Source organism: Choloepus didactylus, chromosome 19 (genome assembly GCF_015220235.1).
Source record: "Choloepus didactylus isolate mChoDid1 chromosome 19, mChoDid1.pri, whole genome shotgun sequence".
Taxonomy (NCBI): domain Eukaryota; kingdom Metazoa; phylum Chordata; class Mammalia; order Pilosa; family Megalonychidae; genus Choloepus; species Choloepus didactylus.
In genome coordinates this window covers 42,750,652-42,763,935 of record NC_051325.1, presented here as the reverse complement: position 1 = coordinate 42,763,935, position 13,284 = coordinate 42,750,652, and the positions used below count along the sequence as shown (strand labels likewise).

The window sequence follows — 13,284 nt, the reverse complement described above, 5'->3', positions numbered from 1 at the left end:
CTACCACAGGTTTTACCCTTGGGAAGACGGTTGCTGCAAAGGAGAGGCTAGGCCTCCCTATGGTTGTGCCTAAGAGCCTCCTCCCGAATGCCTCTTTGTTGCTCAGATGTGGCCCTGTCTCTCTAGCTAAGCCAACTTGAAAGGTGAAATCACTGCCCTCCCCTCTACGTGGGATCAGACACCCAGGGGAGTGAATCTCCCTGGCAACGTGGAATACGACTCCCGGGGAGGAATGTAGACCTGGCATCGTGGGACGGAGAACATCTTCTTGACCAAAAGGGGGATGTGAAAGGAAATGAAATAAGCTTCAGTGGCAGAGACATTCCAAAAGGAGCCGAGAGGTCACTCTGGTGGGCACTCTTATGCACACTTTAGACAACCCTTTTTAGGTTCTAAAGAATTGGGGTAGCTGGTGGTAGATACCTGAAACTATCAAACTACAACCCAGAACCCATGAATCTCGAAGACAGTTGTATAAAAATGTAGCTTATGAGGGGTGACAATGGGATTGGGAAAGCCATAAGGACCACACTCCACTTTGTCTAGTTTATGGATGGATGAGTAGAAAAATAGGGGAAGGAAACAAACAGACAAAGGTACCCAGTGTTCTTTTTTACTTCAATTGCTCTTTTTCACTCTAATTATTATTCTTGTTATTTTTGTGTGTGTGCTAATGAAGGTGCCAGGGATTGATTTGGGTGATGAATGTACCACTATGTAATGGTACTGTAAACAATCGAAAGTACGATTTGTTTTGTATGACTGCGTGGTATGTGAATATATCTCAATAAAATGAAGATAAAAAAAAAAAAAAACGAAGGAGAGATTAAAACATTTTCAGACAAACAGACACTGAGAGAGTTTGTGAATAAGAGACCAGCACTACAAGAAATACTAAAGGGAGTGCTACAGGCTGATAGGAAAAGACAGGAGAGAGAGAGTTGGAGAAGAGTGCAGAAATGAAGATTATCAGGAAAGGTAAAAGGAGAGGAAAAAAAAAGATATAACATATAAATTCCAAAAAACAAAATGGTAGAAGAAAGTACTGCCCTTACAGTAATAACACTAAACGTAAATGGATTAAACTCCCCAATAAAAAGACACAGACTGGCAGAATGGATTAAAAAACAGGACCCATCTATATGCTGTCTACAAGAAACTCACTTTAGACATAAGGACAAACATAGACTGAAAGTGAAAGGTTGGAAAAAGATATTTCATGCAAACAACAACCAGAAAAAAGCAGGAGTAGCTATATTAATATCAGACAAGTTAGACTTCAAAAGCGAAACAATTAAAAGAGACAAAGAAGGACACTATATATTAATAAAAGGGTCAATTCATCAAGAAAACATAACAATCATAAATATTTATGCACCAAGCCAGAATGCCCCAAAATACATGAGGCAAACACTGCGATCACTGAAAGGAGAAACAGATACCTCTACAATAATAGTTGGAGACTTCAATACACCACTCTCATCAACGGATAGAACATCTAGACAGAGGATCACTAAAGAAACAGAGATGTTGAATTGTATGATAAATGAACTAGATTTGACAGACATTTATAGAACACTACATCCAACAACAGCAGGATACACTTTTTTCTCAAGTGCTCATCGAACCTTCTCTAGGATAGACCACATGTTGGGTCACAAAGCAAGTCTCAACAAATTTAAAAATATTGATATTATACAAAACACTTTCTCAGACCACAATGGAATGAAGTTAGAAATAAATAAAAGGAAGAAGGTCATAAAATTCACAAACATATGGAGGCTAAACAACACCCTCTTAGAAAACCAGTGGGTAAAGGAAGAAATTACAAGAGAAATTAGTAAATACCTCGAGGCAAATGACAATGAAAACACAACTTATCAAAACTTATGGGCTGCAGCAAAGGCAGTGATGAGAGGGAAATTTATTGCCCTAAATCCCTATATTAAAAGAGAAGAGAGAGCAGAAATTGAAGAGTTAACTGCTCACCTGGAGGAATTAGAGAAAGAACAGCAAACTAACCCCAAAGCAAGCAGAAGGGAAGAAATAACAAAGATTAGAGCAGAAATAAATGCAATTGAGAACAGGAAAACAATAGAGAGAATCAACAAAACCAGAAGTTGGTTCTTTGAGAAAATCAATAAAATCGATGGACCTCTGGCTAGGCTAACAACAAAAAAAGAGAGAGCAGATACAAATAAATGCAATCAGAAATGGGAAAGGAAATATAACTACCGACCCTGCAGAAATTAAGGAGATAATGAGAAGATACTATGAGCAACTATATGCTAATAAAGTAGACAACTCAGATGAAATGGACAACTTCCTAGAAAAGCATAAACAACCAACATTAACTCAAGAAGAAACAGATGACCTCAACAAACCTATCACAAGTAAAGAGATTGAGTCAGTCATCAAAAAGCTCCCAAAAAGGAAAAGCCCAGGACCAGATGGTTTCACATGTGAATTCTACCAAGCATTCAAGAACGAATTAGTACCAATCCTGCTCAATCTCTTCAAAAAAATTGAAGAAGAGGGAAAGCTACCTAACTCTTTCTATGAAGCCATCATCACCCTAATACCAAAACCAGGCAAAGATACTACAAAAAAAGAAAATAATAGACCAATTTCTTTAATGAATATAAACGCAAAAATCCTCAACAAAATACTCGCAAATCGAATCCAGCAGCACATTAAAAGAATTATACACCACGACCAGGTGGGATTTATTCCAAGTATGCAAGGCTGGTTCAACACAAGAAAATCAATTAATGTAATACACCACATCAATAAATCAAAGCAGAAGAACCACATGATCATCTCGATTGATGCAGAAAAGGCATTTGACAAAATTCAACATCCTTTCCTGATGAAAACACTTCAAAGGATAGGAATAGAAGGGAACTTTTTCAATATGATAAAGGCAATATATGAAAAACCCACAGCTAACATCACACTCAATGGGGAGAGACTGAAAGCTTTTCCTCTAAGATCAGGAACAAGACAGGGATGCCCACTATCACCATTGTTATTCAACATTGTGCTGGAAGTTCTAGCTAGAGCAATTAGGCAAGAAAAAGAAATAAAAGGCATCTAAATTGGAGAGGAAGAAGTAAAACTTTCACTATTTGCAGATGACATGATTCTATATGTAGGAAATCCAGAAAAATCTGCAGCAAAGCTACTAGAACTAGTCAATGAATACAGCAAAGTAGCAGGCTACAAGATCAACACGCAAAAATCTGTAGTGTTCCTATACACAAGTAATGTGCAACAAGAGGAGGAAATCAAGAAAAAAATCCCATTTACAATAGCAACCAAAAGAATCAAGTATTTAGGAATAAACTTAACCAAGGACACAAAAGACCTTTACATAGAAAACTATAAGAAACTGCTAAAAGAAATTGAACAAGACCTGAAAAAATGGAAGAACATACCATGTTCATGGATTGGAAGACTAAATATAGTAAAGATGGCAATTTTACCTAAACTGATTTACAGATTCAATGCAATACCAATTCAAATCCCAACAACTTACTTTACAGAAATAGAAAAACCAATAACTAAATTTATTTGGAAGGGTAAGGTGCCCCGAATAGCCAAAAATGTCTTGAGAAAGAGGAATGAAGTGGGAGGTCTCACACTACCTGACTTTGAAGCATATTACAAAGCTACAGTGCTCAAAACAGCATGGTACTGGCATAAGGACAGATATACTGATCAATGGAATCGAATTGAGTGTTCAGAAGTAGACCCTCACATCTATGGACAACTGATCTTTGATAAGGCAGTGAAGCCGAAGCAACTGGGAAAGAACAGCCTGTTCAATAAATGGTGTTTGGAGAACTGGATATCCATTTCCAAAAGAATGAAAGAGGATGTTCATCTCACACCTTATACCTAAATTAACTCAAAGTGGATCAAAGACCTAAACATTAGCACCAAGACCATAAAACTCTTAGAAGAAAATGTAGGGCAATATCTTAAAGATATTGTGAAAGGAGGTGGTTTCTTAGACCTTACACCCAAGGCACGAGCAACCAAAGAACAAATAGACAAATGGGATCTCCTCAAAATTAAACACTTTTGTACATCAAAGGACTTTGTCAGAAAAGTAAAAAGGCAACCTACACAATGGGAGATGATATTTGGAAACCACATATCAGATAAGGGTTTAATATCCCGAATATATAAAGGAATCCTGCATCTCAACAACAGAAAGACAAACAATCCAATTAAAAAATGGGCAAAAGACATGAACAGACATTTTTCTGAAGAGGAAATACAAATGGCTCAAAAGCATATGAAAAAATGCTCAACTTCACTGGCTACTAAGGAAATGCAAATCAAAACCACAATGAGATATCATCTCACACCTACCAGAATGGCCATTATCCAAAAAACAGAAAATGACAAGTGCTGGAGAGGATGTGGAGAAAGAGGCACACTTATTCATTGTTGGTGGGAATGTAGAATGGTGCAACCACTCTGGAAGACAGTATGGAGGTTCCTCAGGAAGCTAAATATAGATTTGCCATATGACCCAGCTATTCCATTGCTGGGTATATACTCTGAGGAACTGAAACTTAAGACACAAACAGACATTTGTAAACCAATGTTTACTGCAGCATTATTCACAATTGCCAAGAGATGGAAACAGCCCAAATGTCCATCAAAGGACGAGTGGATAAACAAACTGTGGTATATACACATGATGGAATATTATGCAGCTGTAAGACAGAACAAAGACATGGATCATGTAATAATGTGGATCAACCTCGAGGACATTATGTTGAGTGAAGTTAGCCAGAAACAAAAGGACAGATTCTGTATGGTCTCACTAAAATGAACAGACATTAATGAACAAACTTTGGGAGTTAAAAGCTGACAACACAGGCGACCAGGAGACAGAAAGAGGGCAGAGATCAGCCATCTGATGCTGAAGGACTACAGAATGTTTAGGATTCATTGCATAGATCCAGAAATAGACAGCATAATACTGTGTGATGGTAGCACGGTATTGTAAGTACACTGAACAAAGATGTCTGTGAGTAAAGCTGAAAGAGGTGGGATAGGAGAATGTATGACACCAGAGGTAAAGATAGATGATAAAGACTGGGACTGTATAACGTGGCAAAAACTGGAGTGGCCAATGACTGTTACTAAATATACAAATATAAAAATGTTTTTGCATGTGGGAAAGCAAATGAATGTCAACCATGTAGAAATCTGAAAAAGGGATGGTATTCAGAAAAAAACATAATCAAAGCAAACTGGAGTCTATGGTCAACAGTAACACTGTAATATACCTCCATTAAATGTAACAAAGGCAATATGCCAATGCTAAATGTATATGAGAGGTGGATACAGGGGAGTAATATGGGATTCTTGGTAGTGGTGTTATTTGCTGTCCTTAGCAGTATATTGTATTGTATGACATGTTATTTCTCTTATCATTTTTTCTTATTGCTAAAAAAAAAAAAATTTTTTTTCTTGTAGTAATCAGTATGTTCAAGTGCTGATTGTGGTGATAAATGTACAACTTTATGATGATACCATGAACAACTGATTGTACACTGTGGATAAATGTATGGTATGTGAATATAACTCTACAAAATTGTAGGAAAATATATATATAGGAGTAAAAGTGTTGGAGAAAACATGGTGAGAGGGATGATGCCTCACCAATATGGACTAACTACAATGTGTAAACTCAGAATTGAATCTTAGAACATAGCCTAACGTGGACACAATAATTGTAATAGTCCCTAGATTGTAAGCTCTTACAGCAGTTAACTCTATCCCTGAATTGTAAGGCCTATCTCTAAACTCTGAGATGCTGATCCCCTAGCGTATAACCTGATTGGTCTCTGGAACAATGCATATCTCTGAGACACCTGAAACTCAGAGCTAGAGCTCGGCAGATATGAATGTCAGTATTAGTGCATACAGCCACTGTCAAAAAAAAAAAAAAAAAAAAAGCTGAATAAGAGCCCAGACTTCAATTAGTGATATGAATGAAGCAGGTCTGGTTAAGACCAGGGCAAGCCAGGCCAAAGGGTAAAGGTTGAAACTGATTGTGTTTTAAAACTTCAACTTTCATATGAGACCAAGGGAATAAATATCTATTTGGTACAGGATCTAAATTTTCTAAACGGTACAACTCTACAGTCGATTTTTTCAAACACCACAATTGCATGGAACTTTGAATAGGAAGTGAGATACGGTAGGTTAGTATAGGCTGGAGTGAAATAGTGACACATCCTAGAGTAATTTGGGCAGATAATAAAAAATATATTTACAGCCTCCCCCTCCCCAGCCCCAAGGATCTGGGGGAAGGTGCGGATGTGTTGGACATCCTCACCTGGACTGGTGTTGATGATGTCACAAACATTGGGACTGGCGGTTTGATGTGCTGAGCCCTCGAGCATGGGACTTGCCCTTATGAAGCTCATTACCACAAAGGAGAGTCTAAACTTGTATGTAATGGTGCCTAAGTCTCCCCCTGAGTACCTCTTTGTTGCTCAGATGTGGCCCTCTCTCTCTCTAGCTGAGCCATCTCGACAGGTGAACTCGCTGCCCTCCCCCCTACGTGGGACCCAACTCCCAGGGGTGTAAATCTCCCTGGCAACGCAGAGTATGACTCCTGGGGATGAATGTGGACCCGGCATCGTGGGACTGAGAGTATCTTCTTGACCAAAAGGGGGATGCAAAATGAGACGAAATAGTTTCAGTGGCTGAGAGATTCCAAATGGAGTCGAGAGGTCACTCTGGTGGACATTCTTATGCACTATATAGATAACACCTCTTAGGCTTTAATGTATTAGAATAGCTAGAAGTAAATACCTGAAACTACCAAACTCCAACCCAGCAGTCTGGACTCCTGAAGAGAATTATATAATAATGTAGATTACAAGGGGTGACAGTGTGATTGTGAAGACCTTGTGGATCACACCCCCTTTAGCTAGTGTATGGATGAGTGGAGGAATGGGGATAAAAACTAAAGGACAAATGGGGTGGGATGGGGGGATGATTTGGGTGTTCTTTTTTCACTTTTATTTTTTATTCTTGTTCTGGTTCTTTCTGATGTAAGGAAAATGTTCAGAGATAGATTGTGGTGATGAACGCATAACTGTTATCATACTGTGGACAGTGGATTGTATATCATGGATGATTTTATGGTGTGTGAATGTATTTCAATAAAACTGAATTTATTAAAAAAAAAAAAAAAAGCTGAGGGGAAGAAAAGTCTCAAAAGGTTCCATACTATATGGCTCTATTTATGTAACATTCTGGAAAAGACAAAACCATAGTGACCGAAAACAGATGAGCTGTTGCCTGAGGCTGGTGTGGGAAAAGGGTATGACCATAAAGCAATAACATGAGGGTGTTTTTTGGAGTGACAGACCTGTTTTGTATCATGATTGCAGTGATAGTTACAGGGATCCAAATACACATTAAAAAACATAGAACTGTACCAAAAAAAAAAAAAAAAGTTAATTTAAAAAAGAACAAGTCAATACTGAAGCACCTTGAGAAGAGAGAAGCGGGAGCCAGAAAAACTGACTGACTATGTATCATCCAGAAAGCAAGAACCTAAATCTCTGGCCTGACTGTTCTCATCAATTTCTTTCCACGTCTGTCTCCTCAACTTCTTTGTATCCCAGAAATACCATAGGTGCTTAATAAATGCTTCCAGAAGTGAATTAAGACATGGCTCTTGCCCTTCAGGAGTCCACTAATAATCAGTTGAAGTAAGCACCTTCAATGCCAAAAAGAAAATTCATTCATGTTCTTCAGAACAGAGTTGTAGTCACAGTGGCATTTTTTACAGTCCTTTGGTTTAATGTGAACTACCTAAATTTATGAGGAATGTATTATTATTTTCATCGTATTTGTCTGATATGACAATAGCTATCATTCTCACAGTCATTAAAAGTATTACCAATGTAAGTATAATCAGATGTTCAAGATCAACTTGAAAAGAGAAAGATATGCTTCTTGAGAAAAAATTCTATAATGGAATGATGAAACAATTTCAACTGTTTTCAAACAAACTATTTTTAAACTAGTCTGTTCTGCTTTTATTCTGGTCCTCTTAAAAATATTTAACTTTTGGAGTAAGTTAAAAGTTATAAATAACTGAAATGATGGAACTGTAACCCATAACATTCTTTGAAATTTTGCTAGGCAAAAAAGATTCCAGAAATAGCTGGGAAAATTGCCCACTACAATTGTTAAATTGTACTTTGAAAGTTATCACCTTTCTGTATATATGTTATATTTTACAATAAGGAAATAACTGAAACTGTGGGACTGTAATTCATAACATTCTTTGAAATTTGCTAGCTACTTGTTAAATCAGACTTGAAATTTATCACACTTTTCAGTATATATGTTATATTTCACAATCAAAAAAAAAAAGTAAACAGGCTGCTAGGTGAGCACAGATGGGTTTAACAGCATAAGAGAGTAGTGGCCTTAACAATGAAAAACATTTAAATTGTATTTGCCCAGCAAGACAGGTCTTCTCATTCTTCTCAGAGGCTAGCACATACTCCAAAGAATCAAGTATACAGCACACACAAACAGCAATGACCACAAAAAGCCCATTTTAGACAAATCCGTATTTGTACAGAAAGAACTTAAAAAGCACTATGAACATGTATATTTCAAAAGTAACCTAACTCTACATTTGAGAGATACATTTATGAAGAGTAATGGATTACCCAAATACAATTGCACACACAAACAGCAATGACCACAAAAAGCCCATTTTAGACAAATCTGTATTTGTACAGAAAGAACTTAAAAAGCACTATGAACATGTATATTTCAAAAGTAACCTAACTCTACATTTGAGAGATACATTTATGAAGAGTAATGGATTACCCAAATACAATTCTCCAAGGGAATACTCCTCGCCAAACCACTCTGTAATATTTGGTTGGAATATCTGCCTTATACTAAGTCCAAAACAAATGACACTTTTGACAGCTAAAGATTCCTTAAAGACTTCAACAATTTTATTCTACTGAAAAACATGTCCTACAAAACATTCAAGATTTGCAAGAGCTAATATAACAAATGAGGAGAAGATCTGAATCCAGTAATTTGGTCACAGAGAAAGCAAGGATAAAGGAAAAAACAAACAAAAAAGTTGTACAATTCCAAGACCTGTATTAGTACCAAGGTATAAAAACTACCATTTGTGAAGGGAACCCACATAAACAAATCATCAGTTTATTCAAGAGTTTGTTAGGAAAAGTGAATACTAAAGGGGAAAGGGGTGCTAAAAAAGAGTATGAGCGAAAAAGTAAGTGTGCAAGCAAAGTGTCATCCTGGTAACAATTTAAGGACCACCCCAAAGGAAGACAATATCCAAAAGCTGCGAGCAAACATGCAGCTCATTACCTTCTACATAATCCTCAGCGATGTAGCTGTGCTCATGGAGGATCTCCTCCATGCGGCTGAGAGTGATAGCTGCCAGGTGCCCAGGATACTTCAGCTGGAGGAGACGCTGGAGGTAGCCGGCTGCTTGACTTCCTCCAAGATTGATGCGTTTGCAGTTTTTAGCATCTAACCTACAACCAAGCAGTAAAAAATGGCACTGAAATGTTTGGCAGCACGGAAGAGAGAACATGGAGCATCTTAGAAGAAAAACGAAAATTTAACATAGATGAATGAAGAAGAAACAGACTTGCTGATAAAGGTCCCCAAGGCAGGAATTCCTAAAGGCAGGAATTCCTAGTCAGTGCACAGAAAGACAAATGGCCAGCTAAATTCTGGCCAGTGTGTCAGGTGGAAACAAGGTTCAACGGAAAGAACACATGCTCTGGAATCAGGCCCTTAAATGACTTATCATGTATTTCTCAAACTATATCCTAAAACCAAGATCCCAGAAATAACTAGGAAAATGTTAAAAATGTCAGTTCCTAGGACTCTCTCCCCAGAGATTCTGACTCACTTGGTCTGGAATAGGCTTGGGAATCTGAATGTTAACAAGCTCCCCAGGTGACTCTGGAAGTCTGAGAACCCCTCCCCTAGACACTCCACTCCCAATGATGCAAACATTCAGAAACCACACACATATCAGCTTACTGCAATTTCCTAAGAGAACCACATCCCTTTCACATGAACTGAAGCGGAAAAGAACCAGAGCAAATTAATTTTCTTAATGTGAAAAAGTTCAAGTAGCACAGCACCTAGGAACTTGCTGATGTTGAGATGTCACTGCTATACCACACCTCACCAGTAGACATCAGCATAGAACAGAATATGCTCCAATCTGATAACTTCTGAGCCTTCGGATAAAATAAATTCTCTCAACATAAAAATAATGTTATTTTTAAATTTTTGAATATTCTGTCTACATAAAATAGAGGACTGCTTATTTCAGGAGTATTTTCTAATGTCTAAGAATGTACTTTTTTCTTCATAAATTTTCATGGAAATGAAAGAGAAATTCTACTACAGGTCTCAATAATCCAATGGTATTTGCTGTGACTTAAATATGCAGACTGCTGTATGGTTTACAGAGTGCCATCACCTAAATGATCTCATTTCATCTTCAGGGTAGCCCTGAGAAATCAGTTGTTCCCAATTTTATTTGTTAGGAAACTTAAGTGAGGAGGTTAAGTACCTCATACTTAGCAGAGCTGCAAGCCCAGGTATTCAACTCCAAAGCCAGGGCTCTTTTCCCACCATACACACATCCACTTAACGCAACATGAGAAACCACAAAGCAAGCACAGAGTTGGCCTTGTCTCTTATCAGACAACTTAAACCCAAATGTAAAATGAGAACAGATTTTAAATATGACAGAAAGTACCCTCACCTTTATTCAACTTAGAAAATTTAATAAGTGCTATTAAATGCCAGCCAGTACCTGAAAAGGGCTAAACAATGGTGATTTTTCTCAAACTTTAAGAAATTATTTTTTTAAAAGTTTGGAATAAAAAAATAGTCTTTTAATAAAAAAAGTGACTACAGAACACAAGACAATCTAACTTAAATTTACTCAAATGATATATTCAAAACAATTTTATTGAGTGCCTACCACTTTGCAGATATTATGCTAACATCTCCCCATAAATCAAAATCATAAAATTTTAGAATTACAAATTCCAACCAGAGGGACCATCTACTCTGAGTCCCTCCAGGAGTTCATGAAGATGGAAAGTGAAGTGACTTACCCATAGTCACACAGGGAGGCTGGGTCAGAGCCAAGCCCAGAGGCCTGGTTCTTGGTCCAGTACTTGCTCTTTCCACTTGGCCTTTCAAGTGGGCACTCAATAAATGTTTTCTGAACATGTCTCAAAACAGCATTTGAATGCTAAGGGTAACTCACCTCCCTTCTAAGATGGGCAAAATATGTGTACACTGATATCCAGATGAAACGATGAGCCCACTGGAAATCCAGTTCTTTGGCTTATTGTGGTAGAAGCTGAAGAGGCTGTCTATTCCGTAAGCAACCTTTGGAATCCCATAGCACTCAAAAAGAAGCTCCGACATCATCTGCCGTGAATACAGGGGGTTGCACACGGCTTCCGTCAAAACTATAGGATGATCAACACAGCCCTACTTTGAAAGAAAAGGGTGAACAAATAAGTGATAACCTCCTTCATGTCCTTCCTTGCTCAAACATCACCTCCATGAGTCCTAACTGCCACTCTGACCTTCTTAGTAAAAAATGCTACCCTCTCCTTCTATCATTCCAAAAGAACTTACTTCCTAATTCTAACGTTTACGTCTGTCTTTTCATACTAGAGTATCTTTCCATACTAGCTCATGTGTTTTTGTGTTGTATCTACGGAGGTATTCCAATCGCCTATAAAAGCGACCGACACAAAGTAGGCGCTCAATATATGTTAACAAATGACTTAACAAATGAGCATATGTACCCAATGTACACCAGGTGCACAGAACTGAGCTTGCACACGTTAGACGCTTAATATTTGATCGAATGACTAATAACCAAAACCACCGGAGTGACTATTACCTTTCAGGGAATAAGCAGAGGCAAGACTGCGCCCCTCCCCTCAAGACCAACGCATTCCCCCAACCCCTCACCTGTGAGGAGACCCCTAGGTGCTGGAAGCTGTAGTCTAGCAGCAGCTCCTGCAGCTCCAGATTGACCGGCACGTTGCGGTCGAAGGGCGAGCGCAGCATCCAGCGCAGCGGCTCCAGGCTGCCCAGCGCGTTGCCCACCTGCGGACCCGGACCGCCCCGCGCCCCGCCACGCCCGCGAGCGCACACCGCGCGGAACTGCAGGCGCGGCTCCGGGCCCGGGTCCGGCCCAGAACATGCCCAGCCGGCGCGCGTCTGAAACGACCCGTTGTCCAGCACCAGCGGCACCGGCAGCGGCCCGTGTGTTATCGGGCCGGCCTTCAGCACCGGATCCGGCGCGGCGCGGGCGTCTCGGAACGGGAACACATTGGCAGCCGCTCCACCAACTGTAAACGCCGCCATCTTGACGCATGAGAGCCCAATCCCGCCCCTCGCCGCACCGACCTCCGAGAGGACGCAAAGCCCCGCCCCCGCGCGTAACGCCGCTCTCTTCAGACCCTCGGTGCTTGGGAGCGTCCTCCCCTCGCTAAATTCAGCGTCTCCATTTACTCGCCCCTCATAACCCAGGACGCTGCTAGGCCCCGCCCATCCTGGCCGCTTAACCTCGCCTCCAATGGCTGATAAGCGACGGCGCCCTACGGCTCTAGCCTGGACTCTGGGCCCGGAAGCCCCGCCCCCAGTGCGTAGCGCCTCAGGCCCCGCCCCTTCTTGCCTAGAGACCGGGGGCCCGCCTTTTCACCTAACCACGCCTATTTTGCTGGGTAACTCACCGCGAACCGTCCGCCACCCGGCCTCCACGTGGTTATATCGCCCTTACCTGGCTTAAGAAATAACCACGTCCCTTCTGACTCCTCTGTCAAGGAAATTAAAACTAAAAAAGCTAAAAACTCTGGGACTCTGTTCAATTTCTTGACTTCGGAGCCCGCTACTCAGGTGTGTTCACTTTGTAAAAATTCAGCAAGCTGTCCACTTACGATTTGTGCACTTTTCTGTATGTATGTTTTATAACGCAATCTTAAGTTTAAAAAAAATTAATTCCTACAGACTGTGCCCTCTCCCTGGGACCTTATACTTAGGTAGGGACTGTCAGTTGTTCCTAAGTATGTATATTCTCCCTTTCTCCCTTTTAGTGGTATAACTTCCTGACAAGTTCATCTAGCTAGGTGTGATCCTGCGACTAAATTATAGACGATGAAGGTTGGAGAAGAGGTGATA

At 39.8% G+C, this 13,284-nt stretch overlaps 1 protein-coding gene across 2 annotated transcripts in view; it reads right to left on the bottom strand.

The window, feature by feature from the left end:
* The window catches only part of ACTR5 (actin related protein 5), a 59,571-nt gene extending 46,793 nt beyond the window's left edge, over positions 1–12,778 (bottom strand). Inside the window, exons 1-3 of one of the 2 annotated variants that reach the window (XM_037812025.1) lie at positions 12,073–12,778; positions 11,351–11,580; positions 9,415–9,584 (exon numbers count right to left, since the gene is read on the bottom strand). In XM_037812025.1, the coding sequence (XP_037667953.1) occupies positions 9,415–9,584; positions 11,351–11,580; positions 12,073–12,471 (799 nt within the window). In that variant the 5' untranslated portion in view covers positions 12,472–12,778. The remainder of the gene's footprint in view (positions 1–9,414; positions 9,585–11,350; positions 11,581–12,072) is intronic. The other variant, XM_037812024.1, reaches the window with a different exon arrangement.
* Between the last annotated feature and the right edge of the window lie 506 nt (positions 12,779–13,284).